The sequence below is a fragment of the Plecotus auritus genome, assembly GCF_963455305.1.
Source record: "Plecotus auritus genome assembly, chromosome: 8".
Taxonomy (NCBI): domain Eukaryota; kingdom Metazoa; phylum Chordata; class Mammalia; order Chiroptera; family Vespertilionidae; genus Plecotus; species Plecotus auritus.
The window spans coordinates 152,897,465-152,912,230 of NC_137782.1; the positions used below are offsets into that span (position 1 = coordinate 152,897,465).

The 14,766-nt window shown below is 37.5% G+C and overlaps 1 protein-coding gene across 4 annotated transcripts in view; it reads right to left on the reverse strand.

Moving 5' to 3' along the window:
• MTA3 (metastasis associated 1 family member 3) overlaps positions 1-14,766 on the reverse strand; it is a 138,396-nt gene that overhangs the window by 31,602 nt on the left and 92,028 nt on the right. For 2 of the 4 annotated variants that reach the window (XR_013961480.1, XM_080685257.1), the window contains exons 10-12: positions 8,361-8,435; positions 6,550-6,608; positions 978-1,099 (exon numbers count right to left, since the gene is read on the reverse strand). Coding sequence is in view for 2 of the 4 variants with exons in the window: in XM_080685257.1 (XP_080541383.1) it covers positions 978-1,099; positions 6,550-6,608; positions 8,361-8,435 (256 nt within the window). In the remaining 2 variants the exon portion in view is untranslated. Of the gene's footprint in view, positions 1-977; positions 1,103-6,549; positions 6,609-8,360; positions 8,436-14,766 lie in introns of all 4 variants that reach the window. The other 2 variants (XR_013961481.1, XM_080685256.1) reach the window with 1 other exon arrangement.

A 14,766-nucleotide genomic window follows, 5' to 3' on the forward strand; every position in this document is an offset into this window, starting at 1 on the left:
CCCAATTCAAAAACATTTGTGATGCAATTCATGTAAAATCTTGACCAAAAGAAGGTAATTTTCCACAAACTGTTTCCCTTTGTGCTCCCATGGTGCAGAAAATGGGTAGATATGTACCATTTTATGAAGTCACAATTTGTCTGGCTCACACCTTCCTTGGTTTCAGAAGAGAAATTTTATGATTTGGTTTTAAGAGCCTTTTTAATGCTGAAACGCCCTCATTCATATGTCCTTAGGGCAGCTGGCTGCATCTACCCTCAAAGAGCTGCTGAGAGACAAAAACTAGGGACCGAGTAGACTTTTAATAAATATTCGTTTTCTTCCCTCTCCCACCCAAGCATTCTCTGGTTGGTAGAAAACATAGATGATAATGTCACCAATACTCCATTAAGAGATGATATTGTTGTATGAGATTTTAAATAAACATAAAAAGTATATCAACTATGTAACAATTCATCTCCCCAACCCAATAAATATAATACTACCAGCCTCTGGTCGAGATTTTTGATAGGAATGAATAAATTAGGATCCTGAGATCAAAAACAAATATCATAGAACTGCATCTCCCAAGCGTGCTCTGAGGGAATCTGGTCTGAGGACTATAAGCAGCAGTTTACCCCCACACAGGTGTTTCCTACAGATTTATTTGGAGACTTTAATTTGTCAAAGTATACTGAGAAATTCCAAAAGGGGATTTGGAATATTTCATGGGATCATCGTTTGCACAAAGCTAATAACAACTATAAATGCAACTCAGCTAACAATGCTGTATCAACAAACACAGGACCCCACAAAAGCAAATCAAAGGAAACCCAAGACTTAAATACTCAGTGTCCAGGTGGAAGATAAGGCATTATTCTGCCCTCTGCGCAGTACTGACCTCACGTACCTCCCTCCCACAGTGTCAGCACAGTTCCACGCACTTCACTGAGACAGGCCTCAAATGAGAAAAGAAAGCCCCGCTAGAGAAAACTTACCGTAGCAGCTCTCACAGGCTCGCCCTAAGAGGGGATTCTGCGGCTGGAATGTGGTTCCCACAGCCCCGTTCACAGTACCAGGTTTGCCATTGCTGGTGGGTATTTGGTTGGGATTCGGTTTGCTGCTTCCAATGAAATGTAAAGTAAGGTCATAAAAATGACTTGCACAAACAAGGCAAAGGCTCTACACTTCATTATTGATTTATCTGAATTACACATAAATAAATCTGAATGCTTGGTGAAGAAGAAATACACTGGTAAAAGTGAACCCAAACCATTCATCTTTACAAAACAAGGCTATGTACAAACCAATCTCTCATGCCTGGCACTCACAAAATAAATAGAGCCATCTCTCTTCTCCACACAAATACAATTTCCTTAGGACACCCTGTGATTATTTTGAAAAATACAAGTTATTAAGCTGTATCAGCTATCACAAATTCTCCTGAGAAAATAAAATACTTTTATGAATCATATTAATGAAGCCGAAGGCGATGTGCTGTGTTCAGAGGAAGGCACTGTCCCGGTCCTGCTGACTCCTGAGGCAACTTACAAAAGACCATGATTAACACAAACACTGGATGTCAATGGGGCATATCCAAAGTTAAGTCAGCATTTCAGGAGACTTTGCTCATGATAATCATTTCTATTATGTTTGAACTTTTATGAAGATTACATAGCATTGGAAAGTAGAGGTTTTTCTCTTCAAGAAAAATTTTAGGAGGAAAAGAGCGACATCATCAGAAGTGTATGTGCACATTTCCCAGAGGCCATAATTCCCCAGAAACACGTACCCCAGATTATCTTTTACTTGCTATGCAAACATGGCTAACTTGTCCCCATCTAGGGTAGGCTAACTCCCCAGCTTATAAGTCATGACCAAGAATACTGCACAGGTATACGTCGTATGTCCTCAATAAACTCATAATTCACTTAACATGTATTTATTCAGTATCTGACTTCAGGAGCTTTCACGTCTATTTGGGAGAAATAAATGCTGAATGACTATATCTTCTCATGATTACTAAAGTAATGAGTGGTCACAACTATCAGGACACTTGGCGTTTCCACACAGGGTGGGTGCAGGAGTTCCCTCTTCGCTCTTTTTCATTCCCATAGTCCCAATTACCAGAAAAAGCCTAGTATGTAAACTTGGCCTGACAGCAAATTAAGATTTCTTCCTGGCATTGTTACTGTAACTCTTGGTGACGCCCATCACCAGCCCCAGATGAAATCATTTAACCTCTGAGTGCTCTGAAGTCCCTATTCTATATACAGAGCTATTATTTACACTTTTAACCTGTGCCAGCAATGTGTTTTGAAGACAACTTGGTTTTAAAAACACATTTTAAGCCAGAAAGAATGTATTTCTCTTCTTACAGTTTTCACTTGGAAATGTACAAAATGAAAAGTGGTAATTTAGAATGATTAAGATGTCCAAGGGATATAATATTTCTGATTTTTAAAAATCTACTATAGCTAGATAGACATGATGGCCCCTTGAAGTTAAATGACTTCCCCAAAATATGAAAAGTTCTGACATTTAACCCTGGGCTAAAATATATGTGTTGAAAAAGAGCTAATATAAGTTTACAGTTGAACTGCCTGAAAAAAAGAACAAGAGTACATACAACTTTAGTTCTTCACCTGAATCTAGAACGTTATTTGACTGAATGAACTACTGACCTTGATATAATAATTACAAAAGGGAAACAAGTGTTCAAAGGCTGAATATAGACATGTGAATCACTTAAACTATGTTTTGCAAAACCAAGTACCTGCAGGTTAATTCTCAGGGCACAAATGACTGAGGTCAATGTGACCATCCGAATAAACTTTTACTCTAAGAAAAGCATGAAAGATGTTTTAAAGTCACATTATATGAAACTGCCCTTTTATCTGATGCCCAAACCTTTCCTCCCCCATCAGTGCTCCAGATTCCACCCCTGCACCCTCTTGAGAACTTTGTTCCCTTGATTCTCCTTCCTGGACCCTCCTCATTAGCATGTAATGTATTTCTCCTATTTTAAAAACTCTCCCATTTCTCTATCCCAACCTACTCCTCAAAACCGAGAGCTTTCTCTCGACTGCCCTTTGCTGCCATCTGCATCAAAGATCACCAATAACTTCTGTGATGCTAAGTTCCCTGGCTATTTTTCACCAGCATCTGACACTGTTGATCTCTTTCCCTCCTTGAAACCCACTCCTCTCTCAGCTTTAATGATAATAATGCACTCACCTTGCTATTCTTTTTTAGCTTTCATTCTCTATCTGTATCTGACATATAAATACTGGATTTCCTCAAGCTTGGCCCAAGGCATTTTTTTCTTATTGATTCTCCTATGAAATCTCATACATAGTTTAAAACACAATGATATATGTTGATGAAGCTCAAATTTGTATCTCTAGCCCCGAACTTTCCCCTGAGTTTAAGACCAATATATCCAACAATATATTCAACACCTCTGTGGACACAACAAACTCAAAATGACCTAACCTGGTTCTCCACCAAAGTTACTTAGCTTGGTGAATACACTTTTCCTTTGATATGACAAACATTGTAAAGTTCAAGAAAGCTGGTATGCCTGCTTTTGAAAATCTGAGACAGATGAATCACAACAGATTTCTTTTGGGGAGTTATTCTTTTGTAAATAACTCAAATAAAATATATAAATTTTTAAAATATTAGAAACCACTCTGCAGAAGAGACATTATATCTCTGAATAAAAATTATGGGCCCCATAAATTACATACTATCTGTCTTGAGATAAGAGATTAGTAAGATGCATGGCCAGTGTGCTCAGTGGTTTCGAGTGCTGTCCCTACACCAGAAGGTTGCGGGTTTGATTCTCAGTCAGGGCACATACCCGGGTTGTAGGTTCGATCTCCTCTTTCACATCGATATGTGTGTGTGCATGTGTGTGTCTCCACCCAACCACACCCTGGCTTCTTTCTCAAAAATCAATAAAAGCATACCCTTAGGTTAGGATTTAAAAATAAAGATTAGTAGGAAATATTACAATTCATTTCCCATGAGGCCTCTTATACTAGTATGTAAAACTGTCTTAATGTATCAAAATTCAGTAAACAAAAGGCTAAGTATAAAACAACTGTACTGAGCTCATGGAGTGAGAAAAATCTTGGAGCAGTACATAGAACTTTGTAGTACATTTCATTTTTATCCCCAACGAACCTAGGATAGCACTATATATGTGGTACTTAATAAACTAAATTTTCCTGAACAAATGAATGACTGAAATCCAAAGATCTCAAGAAAAAGATTATAATTCATTTAAAACATAGCATATAAAAAGAAAATTTGCATATATGTTGATATAACAATGTTTTCTAACTCCAAGGAAAACAATGATAGAATGCTAGACCCAAACAATAGTTATTCACTATTTATCCAACATATACAAAGTATGATTCCAATTACTTTCCCTAACCCTAGCCCTAAGGACTTAAACATACGACAAGAAACCATAAAAATACTAGAGGAATCCACAGCCAGAAAAATCTCAGACATATGCCAAAGCAATTTCTTCACTGATACTGCTCCTAGGGCAATGGAAACTAAAGAGAACATAAACAAATGGGACTACATCAAAATAAAAAGCTTTTACACAGCAAAGGAGACCATCAATAAAAGAACAAAAAAGCCCACTGCATGGGAGAACATATTTGCCAGTGATATCAACGATAAGGGTTTTATCTCCAACATTTACAGGGAACTCATGCAGCTTAACAAAAAGAAGATAAACAACCCAATCAAAAAATGGGCAACTGATCTAAATAGACACTTTTAGAAAGAAGACAGAAGGAAGGCCAAGAGACATATGAAAACCTGCTCAAAGTCACTAATCATCAGAGAGATGCAAATCAAAACAACAATGCGGTACCATCTCACACCTGTCAGAATGGCTATTATCAACAAATCAACAAATGACAAGTGCTGGCGAGGATGCGGAGAAAAAGGAACCCTCGTGCACTGCTGGTGGGAATGCAGACTGGTGCAGCCACTGTGGAGAACAGTATGGAGTTTCATCAAAAAACTAAGAATGGAACTCCCATTTGACCCAGTGATCCCACTTCTAGGAATATATCCCAAGAAACTAAAAACACGAATCAGAAAGGATATATGCACCCCTATGTTCATAGCAGCACAATTCACCACAGCTAAGATTTGGAAACAGCCTAAGCGCCCATCAGCAGATGAGTGGATTAAAAAACTGTGGTACAGCCGAAACCGGTTTGGCTCAATGGATAGAGCGTCAGCCTGCGGACTGAAAGGTCCCAGGTTCGATTCCGGTCGGGGGCACATACCTTGGTTGCGGGCACATCCCCAGTAGGAGGTGTGCAGGAGGCAGCTGATCGATGTTTCTCTCTCATCGATGTTTCTAACTCTCTATCCCTCTCCCTTCCTCTCCATAAAATATCAATAAAGTACATTAAAAAAAAACAAAAAACTGTGGTACATCTACACAATGGAATACTACGCTGCGGTAAAAAAGGAGTTCTTACCATTTGCAACAACATGGATGGAGATGGAGAGCATTATGCTAAGTGAAATAAGCCAGGCAGAGAAAGATAAATATCACATGATCTCACTCATTTGTGGAATATAATGAACAACATAAACTGATGAACAAAAATAGATCCAGAGATAGAAAACCATCAATCAGAACATCAAACCTCAGGGAAGGTAGGGGAGGGTGGGGGAAAGGGGGAGAGATCAACCAAAGGACTTATATGCATGCATGTAAGCCTAATCAATGGACACAGACAACAGGGGGGTGGGAGCATGAATGGGAGGTGGGGGGTAATGGGGGAATAAGGACACATATGTAATACCTTAATCAATAAAGAAATTTAAAAAAATAAAATAAAATAAAATACAAATCTGCCCTAGCAAGTTTGGCTCAGTGGATAGAGCATCGGCCTGTGGACTGAAGGGTCCCAGGTTCGATTCCGGCCAAGAGCACATGCCTGGTTGCTGGCTCGATCCCCCGTGGGGGTGTGCAGGAGGCAACAGATCAAAGACTCTCTCTTATCATTGATGTTTCTATCTGTCTATGCTTTTCCCTTCCTTCTGAAGTCAATATTTTTTTAAAACACACACACACACACACACACACACACACACAAATACAAAATTAACAACCAGATAAACAACATGCCTCAAAAGGGCAATGTGCATTACCCCAAAAAAATCCATTCTACCACATACAAGTTTCATGAGTTGGTAGCTTTCTGAAATACATTTGCTTCAAACAATAGCTTCATGGGTTAGCTTCCTGACACTTTCCCCGCAGCCGTGACAGAAGTACAATTTAGGAACAGTCTTTCTCTAGTCCTTTTGTTGTCTACGTGGTGTTTTTCCTACCAGCCATTTTTCTCTCTAAAAATATTATTATAGTGATATAATGGGAAGCAAGTCTCATGCTTTGTAGTGGAAGAAAATAAGATACACAATGAAATTCAAATTTGACTGGAACTGACCAAAATGACATATTTTGTTTTGATAGAATTAATACCATGACAATTATTTTAAAAGATTTCCATTACTTACTAAGTTGGGATATACACTTGTTTCAGTTTACTCTCTGCTTCTGCTGCTTTTAGACGTTTCTAATTCAAAAGATAGATAAAATATTTTACATACAATGCTTAGCAACTATTACCACTTCATTGTTTTAGAAAATTCACAAGAATATGAATTTAAAGCATAATTCAAAAGTTGCCATTTTAAAATATGCATATAAGCTGCAGTAATTTCTAAGAAAAGTCACTAGATTCTGAGAAACAGAACTCTAAGTATTAATAATGTTTTAGACATAGATTTTAAAAGTAAAGCAATGAACAACTCCGTCCCCCACATGAGTGAATAAACAGGACTTGTAAGTAACCGTTTTTACTTTTCAAATTTATTTTCAACTGTATTTCTTCTTTTGGTTTTCTGGGAGAAAAAAAAACACACATCATCTTTACTTTTAGAAAAATACTCAGAGGTGATTAGTTTTCAAAGTCCATGCAAAAGAAAGAGATAGTAACTATTCTAAGTACAATTAAATAAGCATTTACCCTCAAATGTTGGGAGGTATGCAGTATACTTTATAGCTTGGCTGAACTCACATCAGATTTTAGGAACCAATTAGGAGCCAAATGCAGGAAAAGGAATGGGAAAAAGATTATGTAGTCAAATCCAGAAATTGATCAACACAACATGAATGCAAATAGGGAAGGAAAATAATATATAGTAGATATAAAAAATAAGATAAACCAAATTTTTTCTCATTTTCTCAATGAGAAGTAAACAAAAACATTTAGGGGGACAACTTAAAACTTTTAGGGACGGAGTTGAAATTTCTGAAAAGAATTTGATCCAAATATTTTCAACCATCCTTGATGCCATCATCTCCACCATCTTTGGGGACTCTTTCTGCTTTGAGAAACAGTTCAGAACACCTGGTCTTCCTTTCTACCTACCTAAATTGTTTCAAATAAGCACTTTTTAAATTATACATGATGTTGATTCTGGAAATGTTTCAAAAAGCCATGGGTGTCTGGCTATTCACTATTCATGATCTCAACAACTCACTATGGCAATTTTTAAAGTGATTCTTAAAATGTATTTTTATAGCATCCAACACTTGCCACTGTGCTATCACATACTTAGGAAAAATAATGTCTATGTTAAATATATTTGCCCCTTTCCTTACCAGTTCTGACATGAGACTAGAAGAATATAAAAACAAGTACTGACTGGGGTCACTTAGGGAAAATGTGCCTTTTCTCAGGAAATAGTGCTCAAAATAAGTAATTGAGAGAGTTACTTCAATTTGGGACATGTGGGAAGGAGTCAGAAACAAATCATTCCCTGCTTCCCGAAATAATTTTGGATAAAAATTTATGTACAGTACACCAAGACATCTAACTAGTAAGACTAATTTTCTAGTTAAGATAAAAGATTTAGGAGATATATCCACACAAATGGCATTGGTCTAAACTTTCAATATGTAAAATAAGTTGCTCAAAAGGTGTATGCTAACATCACATCTTAGGTCATTCCCTTCAAGTATACTCACAAAGAGATGCAGCACCAGGCACCTGCAAGGAAAACACTGCCTCTCTAGTGGTACCTCCCCTGTTGTCCTTCCAAAATAGCTATCATAATAAATTCTGAAGTAAAAAAAAAAGTATTAAGACTAAAATCTTAAAATAGTATCTTAAGGATATGAAATCATGCAGTTTAAAGTAGTCTAGAAAAGATAAAGCAAACAAGACAAATTTTAAATTAAGTATATTGCTAAGAAATATTAAAATATAAACAGAAAGTTCACTTTAATATAATCATATTGGTAGTGATATAAAAAAAATTACCTGCTGCACGTATCTGTCAGTAGTTTTCCACATGTAATAATATTCAATGATGCTAGTCAATGATTTCCAAGGGAGCTGAAAATATATTTAACATGATAATGAAAACAAGCTACTATAGCAACTGCTTTCCTTTAAAACCACTACTTTAAAATGAGTCAAATATCCACATAGAAGATTCATCCAGTTTATGAAAACTGAAATTAATTCTTAGCAAAGGGTATCCCAAACAAGTTATATTCAGTTAGGACTAATATAACACATTCCCTTTCTACTTCCCGTTTTGCTAAAAATTATAAACTTTATGACTGATACTATTTTATGACTTACCCAGGAATACAAATTTTAGGAATAATATTGAAATAGATCTAGCCAGAGTTACTTAAACTTCCAAAGATGCCAGCTACCATGGGGTGGCGTGTGGTCTCTGACATACTTCCCATCCTTTAAAAAACTGCTCTATTTTGACTTATTTTTGTTGTAAAATAAAATTAAAACAAATCTCAGAAGAAAAACATAGCCAAGTGTGGTTCATACTAGGAAAACAGAAAGCTTGTTTTTTATATTTTTCATTATTCAGAAATGGTCACATGAGCTCCCACACATGAGACCAACAACCAAAGAATATATTCCGTATGTCCTTCTGTAAAGGGAGATTTGTTAGTCATTCAAGATGCAAATCAGGGCAGATCAAATTTCAAACAAAATGACTGAAAACATTCACAACTTTTAGCTGTAGCAGCAGACTTTACAGATAGGTGACCCAGCACTCCCTCTGACTCCCATCTAGCTGTCCCTAATGCACTATCGGGTGAGAGAATTAAAACAGTACTTCCTAAACTCAGTGAGTTATGTAATGTCTAATTACTGGGTTGTATACCTGAAACCAATATAATATTGTATGTCAACTGTAATTGAAAAATAAAAGTTTAGTCAGAGAAAAAAAGTAGTACTTCCCAGACTACACTGCAGCTTGTATCCCACATGTACTAGTAAAATATCTCTGCCACTCCTATTACCTGCACATTTAATTCACCTATCTGATCTGAAGTGAAAACAGATGGAGTTTAGGGAAAGGAACTTATTTTAAGTTTAACTGGGTGGCAATTACAACAGTAATTACAAATATGGCCTCCTTGCAGGACCAGATCTGCTCAGTCACTGGCATTTGCATTACCACTAAAGCAGTTTTCTCCAATCCAACAAGCAATCTAATGGAACTGAAAGGGTGTGAGGGATGGTTTAAGGAGCTTATGACATGACCTCATAGGGTGAGACCGCAGGACAGTTATTGGCAGAGTCCCCTAAGGTTTTAAGCAAGCTATAAACTCTTCATCTGCTAATTATTATTCTTCCGAGAAATAACCCCCTGACATACAATTACCTGGAAACCAAGGGACCATGTAACCTGAGCTTCATCATGAGCCAGACTTCACCTATCGGTAAGCCATGAAGTCCTAAACAGGCATGTTCAGCACCACTACTCCCTTATCAAGAAGAGGAGGTCATGAACACATGAGAAACATGCCTTAGTGCAGTGGTCGGCAAACTGCGGCTCGCGAGCCGCATGCGGCTCTTTGGCCCCTTGAGTGTGGCTCTTCCACAAAATACCACGGCCTGGGCGAGTCTATTTTGAAGAAGTGGCATTAGAAGAAGTTTAAGTTTAAAAAATTTGGCTCTCAAAAGAAATTTCAATCGTTGCACTATTGATATTTGGCTCTGTTGACTAATGAGTTTGCCGACCACTGCCCTAGTGTGTCTACTCCTAATGCAGTATCATTTCTCCCTCAACTCTCACATATGGCTTCATGGGAGTTCCCTATGACATGTCAATTTAAGAGGAAAGAAATCTGACTGTGGCAGATGGCTTTGCACGATATACTGGCAACAAGTAGAACTACTCCTGCATTTCAGCCCCAAGCAGGAGTGGCTCTGAAGCACAGTAAAGAAGGTAGGTCCTTTGGGAGGGTGGAATATTAGAGTAAACTTAATCTGGCTTTCTACTTTGAGTTGAAGGAGAAATGGCCAGAATTACTAATCCATACCCATTTGTGGGCAGTGGTTAACTTGTTACAATGATCAGGGACTTGAAAGATATCAGATTAGAATATTGGTAACAATAAGGCTTAGAAAAGAGGTTTATGGGACAGACACCCAGGATGGGCCTGAGTGTGAGGATATTTGTGTCCTCATGCATACTCATAAGTTCCCTTTGCAGAAAAATTCTCAGTAGTATCAGGTGGATAAGGTTATCTCCTCTATGATGATCAACCAGACTCTTTTCCTAACCACACCAATACTCAAAGGATACATAAACAAGTGGACACAGAGGCAAGAAGACAGAGATTACACATGGGTGCTACACAGGATGTCCTCTCACCAAATCTGATCCAATTACTCCAGGTGTCCAATCTGCAAGGAACAGAGTACACTGGGCCTCCCATTCCTGGTAACATGTCAGTTACACTAAACTCTCAGCATCATAGGATAGCAGCCATCTGTTCTCATTGAACAGACTATTCTTCTAAATATGATTTGCCTTTTCTGCCTATAATGCATTAGCTAGCAAACCACCCACAGACTTATGAAAGACTTATTCCCACAAAATACTGCTTCTAACGAGGGCCCAGAACCCTCAAAAATGAAGTTTGGGTCACCCTACCAGATTAAGAACTGTGAATATTAAAAGTACTGAGGGGAAAAGAAGAGTGAGGGAAGTCGATTTTGAATGCCAATGAAGGCCTCAAAATGAGTTTCAGAAACAGAGAAAAAGAAGACTAAAGAAGCCATCCATATTTCCTTCCTTGCTTGGTATAATTATTTTCCTTCTGCACCCCAATTCCTTTTCTATTTTTTATAAGGTCTGTTGTTGATGATTTTACCATTATAATTTAATGTAGAAGCTATAAGCTGGGTTGTGGCTAAAACCAGAGGAAGACTAAACATCAACCAGAGATGCTATGACAGTAAATTTGTGCCTCCCCATTTGAAGAAATGGTACCACATTTTCCAATGATTCAGGAATAATTACTACTGTTTAAAAGTTGATAGTGGAAGGAAGCAGGTACAGAAAGCAAGTATGGATGATGAGTAGTCAAAGGTAGCAGATACTATACATGCACTTCCAAACCACTTCTAGCTCATCTTCTTTGAAACCCTAAACTGTATTTTCCCCAGATACCCTTGAACAAAGGTGCAGATTAATGGGCTATGTTAGCCAAGCTGACAAGCCTGAATGACATTTAGATATAGAAGTGAGCAACATCAAAATGAGGCTGCATGCAGGGAGACGGGATAGTTTGGCAAGAACAATGGTTGAGATATCATGTTGTTCTGGGCCATCTCTGTTGACTTTTCTGCCATTGAAGCTTGAAATCATAGATGCCAAGCAGCAGAGGGCATAGGTGTTTCCAATGTTCCTGAAAAGCATAGCATCCAAGCCTGGTTCTATAGTCCTCCAGCAATTCTATGAGAACTTAATATCCTACATTCCTTTCTGCTGATATTAGATATAGTGAATTCTGTACTTAGCGACTAAGAACTCTAATATAGCCGAAACCGGTTTGGCTCAGTGGATAGAGCGTCAGCCTGCGGACTGAAGGGCCCCGGGTTTGATTCCAGTCAAGGGCACGTACCTTGGTTGCGGGCACATCCCCAGTAGGGGTTGTGCAAGAGGCAGCTGATCAATGTTTCTCTCTCATCGATGTTTCTAACTCTCTATCCCTCTCCCTTCCTCTCTGTAAAAAATCAATAAAATATATTTTTTTAAAAAAGAACTCTAATATAACGCATACCTTTATTCTAAACTAGGTGAGGATGAGTTTCCCTCACCCATAATCAAATGCACTCTAATACAAAAATTGGTAAGAAGTGAAGTACTTGAAGAATAGACCCTACAGATGTGGCATTTATTGACCGAATCAAAGTGGAGCAGAAATTGAGCAAGACTGGTGGCAGGGGCAGCAGTCTTTGTAGTGGGGTTCCTGTTAGAATACTGCCATTGTGGGGTGGTCTTGGCTTCACAAGTCCTGGCTGTGAAGCATCTAAACTTGGATCCCTGGAAACTCCTAGAGGTTCTGTAAGCCTTCTAACACCCTGTAATAAATTTCTTTCTTCTTAAACTAGCTCACTCAAATAGATTCTGTCGTTTCCAATTACAGTTTGCTCAGTATCCTTTCCAACTTCCTTTCAGTTTCACTTTCCTATAATGTAAAGATCAGAAATCCAAACATTTTATTTCCAAGACTCCCTTGTGATTTATTTCTCCCAATCAGAGGTACCGTATTTGTATATAGTGTATACCTATGTACCTAGGTATACACTTTGAAACCTAGCCTGGGCCTACTTCTCCAACCCTCTCAATGATTTTAGCAACAAATTTCCAAATTTATATCCCATTCTATTCATAATAGCTACTGTGTTTTTGTTAACTGGAACAGCTAGGAAATATTTTTGTTAAACTGACTTGATTGCATGAAGAAAGAAAGACCTGGCTATTTTGAACTGTGAACTTTATAGATTACGTATTTCAGGTTCTGTTTCTGTCTAGGATGTAGAAATCCACAGGAGAATGTCATTCCTACCCTAAAAATTAGGGGGGAAAAAAGATAAGCTACAGCCGAAACCGGTTTGGCTCAGTGGTAGAGCGTCGGCCTGCGGACTGAAAGGTCCCAGGTTCGATTCCGGTCAAGGGCATGTACCTTGGTTGCGGGCATGTCCCCAGTAGGGGGTGTGCAGGAGGCAGCTGATCGATGTTTCTCTCTCATCGATGTTTCTAACTCTCTATCCCTCTCCCTTCCGCTCTGTAAAAAATCAATAAAATATATTAAAAAAAAAAAAAAGATAAGCTACAAAAACCCTAACAATTTGTGAATCTATCTAAAAGCTAAGGTTACAAGACATTCAACTGAATTCCAAAATCATTCTGAAGAGACATAGGACTCATGAACTATCTTTACTTTGGCAGAGCATAAAAGAAACAGGTGACCAATAAAAATTAAGGTAAGAAGAACACAAAAAATTTACCAAAGGTCAACAGTGGGCTACAACAACTGTTTAACAGAAGAAAACTCTAGACACAAGGGGAATCCCCACACACTTGCCACAGATCTCCATCAGGTGTTCAGAAAGAACTGGGCCAGAGCAGGAAGCCTGAGAAAGCCCCACTGCTGCTGCTAAAATTTTGAATCTACATAAAGAAACCAACAGGGGCAGAAATAGTAAAAAATAATAAATAAATAACAAATAAATATAAGTAAATATATTTTATATATTTATAGTTATGGAAAAAGATTTTTTTAAATCTCTTTAAAAGATCACTGATTATCTAAAGCAAAAAATAGTGATTATAGAGTGTACCGCAACAAAAGCACAGTAACGGGAAGGAGGAACTGGAAGTGCACTGTTATATAATTCTTATAATCTATGTAATCTAAGTGTATTTGGTTGAAAGGTAGACTGTGGTACATTAAAGATGCATATTGTAAACAAATAAAACACAAGTTTAATTAGTAAGCCACTAGTAAAGATTAAAGGGAATCATAACAAGTTGATCAATAAGGAGAAAAGGACAAGACACAATGGGACAAATGGAAAATTAGTGCTCAGATGATGGATTTAAACTGATAATTATATTAGTTTTAAACACTACAACTAAAAGGCAGAGCTTGTCATATTGTTTATTTTTTTTAAATACAACTGTATTCTGTCCACAAAAAGCCCACTTTGGACATAAATAAGATAAAAATAAAAGGATAAAAACAAGATATATCATGTGAAAAAATAAAGTTTGAGTAACTGTATTAATAGAAAATAAAGTAGACTTTGCCACAGAGAGTATTACCATGAATAGAGAAGCATGATTTAAAGATAAAATGGTCAATTCACCATGAGAACATAACAATCCTAAATGTGCATGTACCTAATAACAGTTTCAACATAATTAAAGCAAAAACCTAATTACAATTGAAAAGAATAATAGAAATTCCACAATTATAGCTAGAGACTTTTAATGCTGCTCTCTCAATAAGTAATAGCTCTCTCAATAAGTAATAGAACAAGTAGACAGAAAATCAGTAAGGCTTCAGAAGACTTGAACAACACTATCAATAAAATTGACCTAGGTAGCATTTACAGAACATTCCACCTAACAGCAAAATATCTATTCTTTCCAAGAGCACACAGAACATTCACCAAAACAGGCCATACACTGGGTCAGAAGCAATCAAATCACAAAAATGTAAAATTTGGTTTTTACTGAGTATATTTTCTGATCACAACAGAATTAAACTAGAATTTAGTAACAGAAAACTATATGAGAAAAACAAAACTTCAAGCCTGGACAGCGTGGTTCGGTGGTTGAGCGTCGACCTGAGAACCAGGAGGTCATGGTTTGGGGTGCATGTGGGAG